We start from the raw sequence: 15719 nt of genomic DNA, 5'->3' as shown, positions 1-15719 counted from the left end.
TCAACCATTGAATCTATATGATAATCGTTGAGATCATGATCCACCATAAAAAGAGATACCGATTCTTCTTCTTTTTAATCTAAGGATACAATTTTTTTTTTTATTTTTTTTTATTTTTTTTTTTTTTATACAAGATAGAAATTCCACTATAACCTAATCTAAGTGTATGTGTGTGTGAAGCTCCCTCCTGGAGACTTGAATCCCGGCCTTTGTCCTCCACACCCCACAAGTACTTATACTTGTGGGGATACGATTTTTCTAAATGCATAATCATGGATATCAATTTTTGTTTTTGTTTTGCAAACCAATTGTGTATTGGAATAATAATATCCACTCATGCCTGAGCTTATCCAATTGTTGATGTTGTGGTTATAATGTTATATACAATAATGGATGTCATCTTTGATAAATATTAATTTTTTCAATTTCTGGATTCCGATATTTCTGGTCAAAATTTTAATTAATAACATCAAGTTCAAGTAGCCAATAATTCAATCTGATGATAATGACTATGGTGACAATGAATTAAGACACACAATCATAGTCTTCATTTGTATGTAAGATGAAGATACCAAAGATATTTTTACAATTAAAATTTGTCTTAACCAAGAATCACCAGCTCATTAGTTTTAATCCATCTAATTCAAATTTTCATTATAGCAATTTTACTTTATTTTAGGGTAGTGTGAGATTCCTATTCCTAGTACCTGTATTGGGGTTGGAGGAAACTTTTTAATTAGAAAAATATTGCTGGGTCTCTTGAAATTTTAGCTAGTGTTGTGATTCTACTTTTCTATGGTTTGATAATTGGCATTTTGATGGGCCTTTATACCAGCAGTATGGGCACAGAGTGATGTATGATAGTAATGATACTGGAAGTCAGTTTAATGCTATAAGTTTTCTAGTATGATTGCTTGTTAATGTTTTCAAAGGGACTGGGTGCGTGCTAGGTGCCAGCTATGGCTCATCTGGATCTCTTGCTCTCGCAGGCTCAGGTCTAGGTAGAGCACCACTATGGTCACACCTAGATGGAAGATGCCAACTCAGGTCATCTCCCAACCCATTTTTGTTCATTAAAAAAAAAAAAAAAATTCTAGTATGATTTTAATAAATTAGGCTAGTATATTCAAATTAAAATTTCTAGCTAGTATGATAATGACAATGGTTACGTACCTTCGAATATTGTTGGGCTTGGCCTCCAACAATGTTAGGATAGTATGCTTGTTAAATTCATATTTCTGATGAGGATTATTTAGTGGTGTGGCTGCTGGCTACTTGCTGTTAATAGAAATTTCAAATTTTAATTGATATGATACATGAGAAACTTTAGAGCTGAAATGGAAACGATTAAATCAATTGTGCGAGATGTTAGATTGATGGAAAAATTATGACTATATATTGTAGTTTGACTGGAACTTGATGGGCAGTGTGTAAATTGAATGCCATGTACTACACAGGTAAATTGAAGGCTTTAGTCTTTAGATTATTAAACTACTTGACACGTGTCTTTTGTGATGGCGAGAATTAAATTTTTACCATAGCAGTAACAGTTAAGGAAGAAGTTCAGAATTTTATCTCATAGTAGAATTCTTTGATATTTTTGGAAGACCCCATTGAATAGGCTGATCAATTGGTTTATGTATTTTATTCGTAGTTGGTGCTTTGAATGTTGTCTTTCTTTCTTTGTTCTATAATTGTGGTTTTATCAATGTTGATTAGTGTTTCTGATTGCTTGTAGTTTGAAGATTTTTGCGTGTTCTAATTGTGGTTTTGGTTCAATAAAATCAAATTCATCCAAAAAGGAAAGTGATGTGAAACTAAAATTACAAGTAAAGACCAGCTATTATATGTCAGTTTTCGAAGCATGATATAATTAATAACACCTTCCCAAGTAGCAATCCCATGCTATATAATGAAGTGCGTAGTGCTTACTAATATAATATATTGAAACTTCAATGAACTTTCCTATGATTTCATTTCAATGGCTTCCTTTTGTCTTTCTTATTTTCTTATCCTCTGTCTCTGCAACACTAAAAAATATTCCCAGGTTAAGTCCAATTGGAGGAAAATTTCTACACGATCTTGAAACAGTATCTGCATCTATTTCGGATGACTTACAAAAATTTTACTATGACCAAACACTTGATCACTTCAACTATAGGCCAGAAAGCTACACAACTTTTCAGCAAAGATATGTGATCAACTCTAAGTACTGGGGAGGTGCAACTAGAAACGCACCAATTCTTGCTTATTTTGGAGCAGAAGAACCTTTGGATGATGATCTTTCTGCTGTTGGTTTTCTTGCTGATAACGCCCAGCAGTTTCACGCTCTCATACTATATATAGAGGTATAAATGAAATGTTAAGCAGACACATGAACACACACACAATCAATATTCTTTTCTCCCTCACTTCCTTGTGTAATTTATTGCTGAAAAATTGTAATGAGAGCCATAATTAATTTAAAGAAGAGATGATGAATCGTATAGGCCAAAATCATAAACTCAAACAATTTATATTTTAGCTTTTCCTTCCGAAATATAGAATAACAGAAAAGAATAGATGTGACTGACTCTGATTAGTTCATTGAGGATCAAAACTCAAAATACAAAAATTTTGAGACTAAAGGCTTAGTTTTTCTTGTTGTTATTGTTGTTTTTATTAACCAAGTATAATCAGCATGTTTTACTGACTATCTAAAACTTCAAATTCTGAAATTTGGTTGTTAACCAAAACTTTAAATTGGAAATTGTTACCTTTTTTCGTCAGCATCGATATTATGGGAACTCAATACCATTCGGATCAAGGGAAGAAGCACTTAGAAATGCAAGCACTCTTGGGTACTTCAACTCCGCCCAAGCTATAGCAGATTATGCAGAAATCATTACACATGTAAAGGAAACACTACATGCCAATGATTCTCCAGTAATTGTCATTGGAGGATCATATGGAGGAAGTAAGTGATGAAGTTGCTTCTATTTTGATTGAAAGGTTACGAAATAAACTCTAATAGGTTGGTATGTGTACATAACTTTTTCTTCATTTGTTCAGTGCTAGCTTCATGGTTTCGGCTAAAATATCCCCATGTTGCCCTTGGTGCCTTGGCCTCCTCGGCTCCAATCCTTTATTTTGATGATATTACGCCACAAAATGGATATTTTTCTGTTGTCAGCAAGGATTTTAAGGTAGTAGATTGAATATTTTTAGTTTCTTCTATGGGAAAAATACATAAAAAGGGCCAAGGCCTTAAAGTTTATAAAATATTTCAGATTAGGCCCAAGATTTTAATTTTGTCAATTAAAATTCCAAATTTATGAATCGTTTCAATTTGAAGCATCTTTCCATCCCCATTATTCATTTCTTTTTATTATGGGTATTAATTGAACAAAGAAAAGTGGGAAACCATTGTTTAAACTTTATATTTCACCTATAAGCATGTTTATAAATCAATTGGACAACCATTGAACACAAAGTATAGAAAGAGAATATGTTTGTTTAGAGAGAGAAAGCTTTATTTGAGAAAACTATTAACAGAAAATCGAAAACTGATTTTAGATGGAAGCATAATATTTTATCAATAGCTTCCCCATTTTTTCTCTACTGTGTTACTTCCTAGAATAACATAAATGAATGAAATAGATGAACAATGGCTTCAAATTGAAGTAGTTGTATAAGTTTGAGAATTTAATTGACAACATTAAAAACTTATGAACTAATCTGAATTTGGGTATAAAATATGGCATTTTTATGTAACTTTCCCTCCTCATTTTCCTGTTCATTTTAACAAATTTAAAAGTTGTCACACTCGAGTGGTGCAGGAAGCTAGTGAGACTTGCTACCAAACTATACAAAAGTCATGGTCTGAAATAGATAAAGCCACGTCTCAGCCTAGTGGTCTTTCAAACCTTAGCAAGGAATTCAAGACTTGTAGGTACATACACATAGATACCCTTTGCCGTAAACTTGTTAGAATCAATAAAGTTAGACAAGAATAATAATTAATTATGTTGTTCTAAACAAAAAATAAATTACGTAATTAATCCTTTGTTTCTATTTTAGACCCCTAAGCAAATCTTCGGAGCTCAAGAATTACTTGGAGTCTGTGTATTACAGTGCAGCCCAATATAATCATCCTCCAGATTACCCGGTTACCATTGTTTGCGGCGGCATAGATGGAGCTCCTTCTGACGCTGGTATTCTTGAAAAAATATTTGCTGGTCTTGTTGCTTATAGTGGAATTAGATCATGCTATGTTAATGAACCCAGAAATATATCTGAAACAACTGTGGGATGGAGATGGCAGGTAAATGATACATCTATTTATTTTTTATCACTAATCATAACATTAATGACAAAAAGTGGATAACATATGGACCAATATACACACCTTGTATAATTGTATTATCAATATATTACCTTAATTAATAATATTAATTTTTAGTTATTTTTAAATTATGAATAATGTACCATTTAAATATGATGACTTGGGACTATTACTATTTTTTTTTGAGAGGAGAGGGGAATTGGGTCAAACCCATGACATGAAAGACAAGGAGGGGTAAGTACCATTGGGCTAGAGGCCCATTGGTGACTTTAACTATTTCAAGCATGGACAAGAGCGTAAATAACTTAACACAGATTCCTGTTACTTGTTAAGAATTTTTAGATAATGAAAAAGCTTTTAGTTTTTAATACAGCTATGAGGTTCCAAGCTAATATAAGTTATCTCTACAATGTACACTCATGGAGAGTTTCATGAATTGTGCCAGTTATGTACATAGCTCGAATTTTTCTTAACATTTGCATTATTTGTACTCATACAAGTACAAGTAGCACACTATGCGACATGAGTTTGCTTTAAAATAAAGAATAAAAGTGTGATAATTATTTTTGTCTACTTAAGTTTTTGGTATAAATAGTAATTTATCAACAGTTAAAAAAGGAAAAGAAAAGAATGTAGGTTGTATTCAAGCTATTATGACTCATGCATATTATTTAAGAGCTTTAATATATTTTTTTATTATTTCTAACCATCTACAAGTATTTCGTAATCAACGTAAGACCTCCAACTTGCAAGCGTTTTTATTAAGAGGGATATTATCACTCACGCTTATTTAAGAACTTTAAATTTCTGATAAGTATTTATAACAATCAACAAGTATTTCATTATCAACATAGGACCTCTAACTTCCAAGTGTCCCAAGACACAAAAAGAAAAGAGAAGAATGCAAGTTGTATCCAAGCTATTAAGACTCATGCATATTATCTAAGAGTTTTAATATTTTTTGATTACTATTTCTAGCAATCTACAAGTATTTCGTAATCAACGTAGGACCTCCAACTTGCAAGTGTTTTATTAAGCTGGGTATTATCACTCATGCTTATCTAAGAACTTTAAATTTTTGATAAGTATTTATAACACGTAGGACCTCCAACTTCCAAGTGTCCCAAGACACAAAAAGAAATTGAATGTAAGTTACATCCAATGTAAGTTAAATTACATGTTATTGAAAAGAGAAAACATGTACCTAAGTTTTTCCCTATACCTTATTTATATATCTAACAATCCTTCCCTTGGCATGAAATTTATATTGCCATTGAAAAATTGTACTTACTTTTTTTTTTTAATTTTAAATTTTAGTTTATGTGAAAATGATTGGTCTTGTGCATTTAGACATGTAGTGAGATGGTGATACCAATAGGCCGTGGCAATGATACCATGTTTGAACCGGATCCTTTTATCCTAAGCAGCTACATCGAGCAGTGCAAGAGCATCTACGGTGTCCCACCTCGGCCTCATTGGGTCACTTCTTATTATGGAGGCCATGTATGCATTCTTACATATCTTCACAAACTATTAATTTCCAGAGCACTTGTAGAAGTACTTTATTATGCAAATATTTTGTTGGTTGCCATGTTGTTTTCACAAATACTAAAACAAACATTTCTAAAATTTTATGGCATATTCCAGGATATCAAACTGATTCTCCACAGGTTTGGAAGCAACATCATATTCTCTAATGGGCTGAGAGATCCTTACAGTACTGGCGGGTAACTAGATAATCAAACAATTACCACCACACATACTTTTTAGGTTTACTTGATCGACTATAACAACTTTCTATTTTTGATTCCAGGGTCTTGGACAACATATCAGACACTATTGTTGCAGTTAGTACAGTTAATGGTATGTGCTCAACTCATTTATTTAGTTTATTGATGCCATTTAATGGGATGCATCATACATTATGTCTAGAAGTAGAGTAATTGGGTGTCCATAAGAATTTGAGAAATGCTCAATAATGTTTAAACTTGGGGAGATTTCTTAGCTTTTGGCCAAGAATATTTCAAAGAGAAGAAAATCATAGCCGAGTTCATACTCAAATCAATTTTCAATTTGTAGGATCTCATTGCTTGGATATACTCTTTGCAAAGGAAAGTGATCCAGAGTGGTTGGTCATGCAGCGAAAGGTTGAGGTTAGGATCATCGAACAATGGATCAGCAATTACTATGCTGATCTTCTCGCCTACAAGAAATAAATTGAAGTCGAACCAAAGATGAAAGAAGCAAAAAACGTTGTGCAGATCAAAACCTTCATATGTGTGCATGCGTCTATGTATTGCAATAAAACATTATGTAATCCGTTCCATAATTTTTTTTGGTTAAAAAAAAAAACTAAACCATTATGTAGTCTGACATTAAAGTTATTAATTGGCGACTTGACCTTCAAATCTCCTTATGATAAATAGAGTGAATTTTAGTTAACTTGATTAGTTTGTCATTGTGGCCTTAGCAGGGTGCTCACAGGGCTCCCATGGCTCGTTGGCACGCTACCAAGGTCATGGTTCCCTCCTAAAAACTTGAACCCTGCCTTTGTCTCTCCCCACACAATAGAAGTAATTATACTTATGGAGTGACTATCACGCCAAAGATGCATGGTGGTGTGTCAATTTACCCATGCACTTCTTTCTCTTGGTAACTTACCATATAGAAAAAGATTTCATGTTAAATTATAGTAACATCTTTAAGGAGAAGTTTTCATTTTAATGACATTATTTTCATGTGCCATTAAAGTATTTAACGTTGGTTTATATCAAGTTTCACTTTTATTAACTAATTTTCTTGTAGTAAAAAAAAGTATAAAATTTGGAAAATTGATCAAATTTAGATACAATTTTTGCAATTTGTGCATTTCATCAGAGTCTGATTTACAACTTAAGAAGACATCTTATGGTTATTTATAATGGTTCTCTGGTATGCCCACAAAACATTGTGCAGTTCCTCGGCCCACCTACCCTTAGTTCCCTCAAATCTCTTCTTTAAACCATTTACAATTGCTTTGTTAGTGACCTCAGCTTGGCCGTTACTTTACGGATATGCTGGGGTAGAATACTTGTTCTTTATGCCGAGATCACTACAGAACTTGTGGAAGGCTTTACTATCAAATTGTAATCCGTTGTTAGATACCAGGGACTCTGGTACTCCAAATCTCGTTTCTATGTTTCTCCACACAAACTTCTTGACATTTACGTCTCAGATATTAGCCAATGCCTCAGCCTCCGCCCACTTAGTGAAGTAGTCCATGGCCACCAGAACAAACCTATGATTTCCTGTAGCCCAAGGGAACGGACCAACAATGTCCAACCCCTATTGCACAAAGAGCCATGGGCTGCTGATAGGGTTCAGAGTTCCTATTGGCTGATGGATCAACAGGCGTGCTTTTGACATTGCTCGCACTTCCGTACGTACTCGGCAACATCCTTGTGCATTTGTGGCCACCAAAATCCCTGCGTCATTGCTTGGTGGGCTAATGAACGTCCCCCAACATGACTACCGCACACCTCTTCATGGAGTTTGGTCAAGAGCCCATCAACCTTATTGGGGCACAAGCATTAAAGATACAGCCCCCCAATAGACCTTCGGTACAATTAACGGTCAACCGATAACTAGTACCAAGCAGTTGCCTTGCGCACCCTGCTTGCTTCTTTTTCATCCTCTGGCACTCGATTCTTGACCAAGAAGTCAATGATCGGGCCCATCTAACATGGCTCGGATATTGCTACCACTAAAACACCTACACCTGCGTTAATACTTGGCTTCACCACTAGCTCCACTTTAGAGGTACTTCTTCAATCAGTGATGACACCAGAGTGGCCAAAGAGTCGGCATGCCGGTTCTGCCCTCTAGCCACTTGAACCACCTTTGCCTTCAGAAACTGATTCATAGTTTGCCTAACCAACTGCAAGTACTCCATCATTTAGGGATCCCTAGCTTCAAAACTGCCCTACACCTAATTAACCACTAATCGAGAATCCGAATAAACCTCAACTTTCTGAGCACCCAAATCCAAAAAAACTCTTAATCCGGAAAGTAAGGCTTCATACTCGGCTTCGTTGTTAGAAGTCCTAAAACCCAATCTAAAAGAATGTTTCAATCTTATCCCTTCTGAGGTAATGATGACAATTCCTGCCCAAGCCCTATTGCGCTAGATGCACCGTCCATAAATACCTTCAACGGGAAAACCTTTACATGACAAACCACCTCCATCTCCTTCCTCGGGGAAAACTCTGCAACAAAATCAGCGAGAACCTGACCCTTCACAGAATTCCTAGATCTGTACCTAGTGTTAAAAGAGCCCAGCCGAATTCCCCACTTGGCTATCCTGCCTTTGAAATTGGACCTCTTCAATAATGACTGTAAAGGATACTTGGCTAATACATAAACGGTATGAGTTTGAAAAGAATGGGGTAGCTTCCTGGTAGCATGTACTAGTGCTAACACCAACTTCTCCAAAGGTAAGTACCTCGTCTCGGCATCGACCAAAGTTTTACTAACATAATATATGGGTTGTTGCATGCCTTGACCCCTCAATAGTACGGCATTGACAGCATGCTCGGATTTTGAAAGATACATGAATAAATCTTCGTCGGGCTCTGGGGTTGACAGCATAGGTGCCCGTACCAAATAATTTTTTAAATCCTAAAAAGCCTTTTCATATTCTTCATTCCACTGGAATCCTTTCCATTTTTTCAAAAGAAGGTAAAATGGACGGCACCAGTCTACAAACTTGGAAATGAACCGGTTCAAGGTGGCTAGCATGCCGATTAGCACCTGGACTTCCTTCAAATTACCCAGTGGCTTGAGGTGCTCTACAACTTTAATCTGGTCAGGATTAACCTCTATTCCTCAGTAAGTGATCATATACCCAAGGAACTTGCCAACCCCCAATCCAAAAGCACACTTGTTAGCGTTGAGGCGCAACTTATGCTGTCAAACCACTTTGAACACTTCCTTAAGATCACCAACGTGCCCCTTCTCCTGTTTGCTTTTAACCACCATATTGTCGTCAATATACACTTCCACCGTACACCCAATCTTATCCCTAAACATCCTCGTCATCATCCGTTGATAAGTGGTTCTAGCATTCTTTAGACCAAACGGCATCACGGTATAGTGGTAATTGACATCAAGGGAAATGAATGTTGTCTTCTCTTGATCCTCAATAGCCAGGGCAATTTGGTGATAACCTTGTAAAGCATCTCGAAAGCTCATCCTCAGGTGCCTGTACATAGCATCTACTAGCTGATCAATCTTTGGCATAAGGAAGGGATCTTTCGGACATGCCCCGTTCAAATCAGTAAAATCTATACAAAGCCTCCACTTCTTACTCTTCTTTTTCACCACCATGGTATTTGCGAGCTATTCTAGAAAGAAAACCTCCTTAATTGCCCCATTTTCTTTCAACTTCTGGACTTCCTGCCTAACCACCTCAACATGCTCCTTGGCTGACCTCCTCAACTTCTGTTTCTTAGGAGGAAATAACGGATCTACATAAAGCTTATGAACTATAAATTCAGAGTCCACCCCAGGCACCTTGTACAGGCTTCAAGCAAACACGTCCACGTCCTGTATAAGCAATAACAACATCTCCACTCTATCTTCATTCTCCATACCTACCCCTATTTGAAAACTCCTATCATTGTCCGATAGTATCCTTACACTTATTAAGTTCTCGGCACTACTAATCCCCTTTCCCTTCTAGGGTTCCTGTAATTGCTATAAGGGAATGTCCTAGGCTGATTCCTTTTGTTTTATCTCCCGGTTAACAATAGCCACTAAGCATTGTCTGGCCATCTACTGGTTTCCCCTTACTATAGCAATACCATGTTCAGTGCAAAATTTGACCTTAACATGCAATGTAGACGGGATTGCCTCCATTGCGTGAATCCTTCCAAGAATCGCTGTGTGGTGAAAACGAAGCAATTACTATAAAGGTCACCATTACTTCCTTACCTTCCATATTTACGGGAAATCTGCCCTTCCGAGATCACCATCCGACCATCAAACCCCACCAGTGATGTGTTGTACTTAGAGAGGTCCTCATTCTTCAAGCCAAGCCCCCTAAACAAGTCGGGATACATCACTTCAGCACCATCCCCCTGATCTATCAATACCATTTTCACTATAAAACTGTTTATTCGGGCTTTGACCATTAAGGCGTCGTTGTGCGGCTGGATCATTCCTTCTAGGTCGTCGTTATTGAAGGCAATGGGCTCTTGAGTGAACTTTAACTTCTTCTCGAAAGGTTGCTCGTTCGGACAACTCTTTATGGGAACTATGGCCAGTACCCCTCTCCTCTTGGTCACCAGGGTACCCCTTGAAGCTGCGTGAATGACCTCTATCACTCCCAATGAGGGTGAGAGAGGATTCCCCGAGGTCGGGTACCCTGCCCGGCCTCCTAATTTCTTGGGTCTACCACAAACTCTTTCAAATACCCCACCTTTACCAATTGCTCTAAATGATCTTTTAACACCCTATATTGTTCAATGGTATGCCCTTTATCTCTATGGTAAGTGCAATACAAATTCTGATTTCTTATCGACAAATCACCCCTTATCTTGTTTGGCCACTGAAAGTATGGCTCATTCTTAATTTGATCCACGATATTGTGCACCGGCTCCTTGAATATCGCGTTCACTTCCCTTGCCTATGCACCCCGTTCTTGGATCCTCAAATCCTTCCAGGACCTTGATTGAAAACCCCATTGCTGAGGCTGACTCGTGACTGAAGCTTTGCCTTTATTCTGTTGCCGGTCATCCTTCAATCTTTTATACTCTTCGATATGCCTCATCAACTACCTCATATCCTTGGGAGGCCTCCTTGTCAACAAATCTCATAGTTCGAAATTCTCGGGCAATCCCAATCAAAAAGTGCTTGCTGCGATTTTTTCATTACCCCCACTAATCTCATTATACAGTTCCTAGTACCGACTAGTGTAACTGCAAAGGGTTTCCTTGACTCATCTTTATAGATAGCAGCATGTCCACTAGTTGCGGCACCCGGATACAAGTCATAAATCGGACATCGAACTCTTGAATCAACTTGGAAAAACTTTGAATCAAGCCTTTCCTCAATCCATTGAACCACCTTAAAGTGATGGGCCCAAGACTCGAAGGAAATACCTTACACATCAGCGCATCGTTATGAGTGTGCAAAGACATCATTTTGATATAATGGCTTACATGCTCTACCGGATCCGTTTTGCCATCATAAGAGTTAAATGGAGGCTGAATCAATCTACTCAGCATAGAAGCCTATTCGATGTCCCCTAAGAACAGCGATAAAGCAGCTCTACGCAATACTCAACTCATAGCGCCTATGGCAGCATTTTGAGGTCGTTGCCCTTCTGGGGAAATTAAATCCTAGTCTACATACTCCCGAGACCGATCCCTGTGTTGATGGGAACCGGATTGATGGGACCCTTCTCCATAGCGACCTCCCACACTAGCTGACCCCTTTGCACGCTCCTCGCGGTCCCTTCTATGATGCTTACCTCTTGCTTCCAACTCCAAATCCCTTACTAACCTACACAAGCGTTCCAGTTCCTTGTCCTTCCTGTCAAAACTCTCACGCCCCGAAGCGCCTGACAATGCCTGATGCATTTGAAACAACCCTTCTCCAAGGCCATACTGCTCCTCCTCCTATTCATGCTCCCTATCTTTGCGCCTTTTCTGCCTTCTTTCCCGCCAAGTGGATTCTCAAAAAGATCTCCCAGAACCACTTTCAACATAACTCCCTGATTGAATTTCCAACATTTTTCTCGCACAAGTCTCGGCAAAACCACAGCTATGTAGGAGATCCCCACAGACGGCGCCAATTGTAGACACCCAACCTCAACTTGAAGGACCGAACCTAGAATTGGGCTCACAATTTACTTATAGAGTGGGCCTGGTGTTTCCTACTAAGGGTAGTTCCACCCCGAATGACACTTTAACTTCCCTTAACCCCAGTAAACACCCTTACCTCCCTCTCCGGATTACTCTCTTGCCCGGTTTCCCTAATTCGCTCCATTTTTCTCTATTTTCTCCCTTTTTCTTTCCAGAGTTGCCAACCCCCCTTCTTTACTCAATCCTTGCTATTTATAGCATGAGATTTGTGGGGGTTTCATGATTGCATTTTGGTCTTACTCGTATGGGTGGGGTCTGATGTGATTATTCCTAACATGAAATATACCTCGTTGGAAACATGGTAGTGGCTTTGGAACTGATTTTCACCTCCAAAAGATCACTTAGCAACGATACTCCCTAAAGCAATATCAAGCCACTAGGAAGCTATACTGTTCCAGGCATACGCAATCCCGAACAGACCATAAACGGCTGGACATGGGCTTATCTATCACGCACTCAAAAATGATATGGACTTACTATAAGGTTTGGGCCCAACTTAGATTCTGGAGAATGTTCGGGCTGAGGCCCAATGGGCTTGAGGCCATACCCCGTACAGTAAGAATGCGTACATGGCCTCCATAATAAAAAGTGACCTAATGACGATGGGATACCGTAGATGCTCTTGCACTGCTCGATGTAGCTGCTTAGGATAAAAGGATCTGGTTCAAACATGATATCATTGCCACGGCCTATTGGTATCACCATCTCACTACATGTCTAAATGCACAAGACCAATCATTTTCACATAAACTAAAATTACAAATTATAAATAAATAAATAAATAAATAAAGTAAGTACAATTTTTCAATGGCAATATAAATTTCATGCCAAGGGAAGGATTGTTAGATATATAAATAAGGTATAGGGAAAAACTTAGGTACATGTTTTCTCTTTTCAATAACATGTAATTTAACTTACATTGGATGTAACTTACATTCAATTTCTTTTTGTGTCTTGGGACACTTGGAAGTTGGAGGTCCTACGTTGATTATGAAATACTTATTGATTGTTATAAATACTTATCAGAAATTTAAACCTCTTAGATAAGCATGAGTGATAATACCTCGCTTAATAAAATACTTGCAAGTTGGAGGTCCTACACTGATTACGAAATACTTGTAGATGGTTAGAAATAGCAATAAAAAAAAAAATATTAATGCTCTTAGATAATATGCATGAGTCATAATAGCTGGGATACAACTTGTATTCTTATCTTTTCTTTTTGTGTCTTGGGACACTTGGAAGTTAGAGGTCCTATATTGATTATGAAATACTTGTTGATTGTTATAAATACTTTTCAAAAATTTAAAGTTCTTAGATAAGCGTGAGTGATAATACCCCACAAAAAAAAAAAAAAAAAAAAAAAAAAAAAAAAAAACAAACAAACGCTTGCAAGGAGGTCCTACATTTATTACGAAATACTTGTAGATGGTTAGAAATAGTAATATAAAAAAATATTAAAGCTCTTAGATAATATGCATGAATCATAATAGCTTGGATACAACTTGCATTCTTTTCTTTTCTTTTTGTGTCTAGGGACACTTGGAAGTTAGAGGTCCCATGTTGATTATGAAATACTTGTTGAATGTTATAAATACTTATCAGAAATTTAAAGTTCTTAGACAAGCGTGAGTGATAATACCCTGCTTAATAAAAACACTTGCAAGTTGGAGGTCCTACGTTGATTACGAAATACTTGTAGATGGTTAAAAATAGTAATCAAAAAATATTAATAATATGCATGAGTCATAATAGCTTGGATACAACTTGCATTCTTTTCTTTTCTTTTTTAATTATTGATAAATTACTATTTATACTAAAAACATAAGTAGACAAAAATAATCTAAACTATAGTAGGACACATGTCTCCATAATCTCAATTCCTAAGGACGGTTGTCCTGATGCATTGTCGATTTTCCCTTGATTGGAGTGGTTGGATAATCATATTCTAACTCATTTCTTTTAATTTCCTTGTCATTTGTATTTGCATCTTTGACCAAGGTCTGGTTGCCAAAATACCATGTACTACACAGGTAAATTGAATGCTTGTCTTTAGAGTTTAGATTTTTTTTTTTTTTTTAATACAAGATAGAATTTCTACTTTAACCTAATCTAAGTATATATGTGTGTGAAGCTCCTTCTTGGAGACTTGAACCCTGTCCCGTGTCCCCCTCATCCCATAAGCACTTATACTTGTAGAGTGACTATCGCACCAAAGGTGTGCAGTGGTTCAAGTTTAGATTATTAGACTACTTGAGCCATATCTTTTGGATCGGAGAGAATTAAATTTTTACTATAACTGTTACAGTTAAAGAAGAAATTTAGAATTTCATCTCATAGTAGAAATTCAGGACCCTATAGAATATGCTTATCAATTGTTGGCTTTCTCAATGCTAATTGGCGTTTTTGATTGTTTGTAGTTTGAAGCTTGTTGCGTGTTCTAATTATTGTTTTGGTTCAATAAAATCAAATTCATCCAAAAAAAAAAAAAAAAAGTGATGTGAAACTAAAATTACAAGTAAAGACCAGTTATTATATGTCAGATTTCGAAGCATAATATAATTAGTAATACCTTCCCAAGTAGCAATCCAATGCTATATAAATAAGGGCTTACAAAATATATTAAAGCTTCAATGAAATCTCCAATGTTTTCATTTCAATGGCTTCCTTTTGTCTTTCTTATTTTCTTATCCTCTGTCTCTACAACACTAATAAATATTCCCAGGTTAAGTCCAATTGGAGGAAAATTTCTACACGATCTTGAAACAGTATCTGCATCTATTTTGGATGACTTACAAACATTTTACTACGATCAAACACTTGATCACTTCAACTATAGGCTAGAAAGCTACACAACTTTTCAGCAAAGATATGTGATCATTGATCAACTCTAAGTATTGGGGAGGTGCAACCAAGGGTTTCAGAACCAGATCGGACCGGGAGGTCGGACCGTAAAAACTGAGAACCGGAATGAAAATCGGTTTTTTAAGCCTAAAGAACTGGATTTTTTGTAAATTCCGTGAATCCCTAAAACCGGGGTTGGACAGCACAAACTGGTGAGAACCGTGCGGTCCAACCCCTTAGCAATTTAAAAAAAAAAAAAAAAAAAAAAAAAAAAAAAAAAAAACTTAACACAATTTTATTCTACTTAATAAAATTATCCATCTCTTACAAAGAATAAAAAAAATTATAATTAAAATCCTTCAAAGATATTCAACTTTACTTCAAAAATTAATCATAAATTTTAATATTTTCATGGTTATTATTTTATTTTATTAACTTTCTTATTCAATTATTAAATATATGCTTAAAAATTATTAAATTTCCCTCACATATATAGATATATTGTCAATTTTGCTAGTTTTATAAATTTAATATCTATATTTAGTCTTTAATTAATTATTAAATTAATTATGACGTCATCACGGTTCAATCCCGGTTCAACCTCGGTTCGACCTCAAAAACCTTGAACCTCTCTCTTTTACAGTTCA

General features: G+C 36.4%; 1 protein-coding gene across 1 annotated transcript; it reads left to right on the top strand.

The window, feature by feature from the left end:
• The first annotated feature begins 1681 nt into the window (after positions 1-1681).
• Positions 1682-6732, top strand: LOC126718757 (uncharacterized). Its single transcript, XM_050421093.1, has 9 exons — positions 1682-2348; positions 2770-2956; positions 3052-3185; positions 3819-3931; positions 4060-4303; positions 5675-5827; positions 5972-6051; positions 6138-6187; positions 6404-6732. The coding sequence occupies exons 1-9, from the start codon at positions 1956-1958 to the stop codon at positions 6538-6540; spliced, it is 1491 nt and encodes a 496-aa protein (XP_050277050.1). The 5' UTR covers positions 1682-1955; the 3' UTR covers positions 6541-6732.
• Positions 6733-15719: the final 8987 nt, after the last annotated feature.

The sequence above is a fragment of the Quercus robur genome, chromosome 3 (genome assembly GCF_932294415.1).
Source record: "Quercus robur chromosome 3, dhQueRobu3.1, whole genome shotgun sequence".
In the NCBI taxonomy this organism is placed as follows: domain Eukaryota; kingdom Viridiplantae; phylum Streptophyta; class Magnoliopsida; order Fagales; family Fagaceae; genus Quercus; species Quercus robur.
This window is presented reverse-complemented; position numbering and strand designations above follow the sequence as displayed.

Coding starts and splice junctions, on each gene's coding strand:
- LOC126718757 (XM_050421093.1), top strand. CDS start 1,956: ATGAACTTTCCTATGATTTCATTTCAATGGCTTCCTTTTGTCTTTCTT. Junction 5,828..5,971: donor CTTCTTATTATGGAGGCCAT/GTATGCATTCTT, acceptor GGCATATTCCAG/GATATCAAACTGATTCTCCA. Junction 6,188..6,403: donor TGCAGTTAGTACAGTTAATG/GTATGTGCTCAA, acceptor TTCAATTTGTAG/GATCTCATTGCTTGGATATA.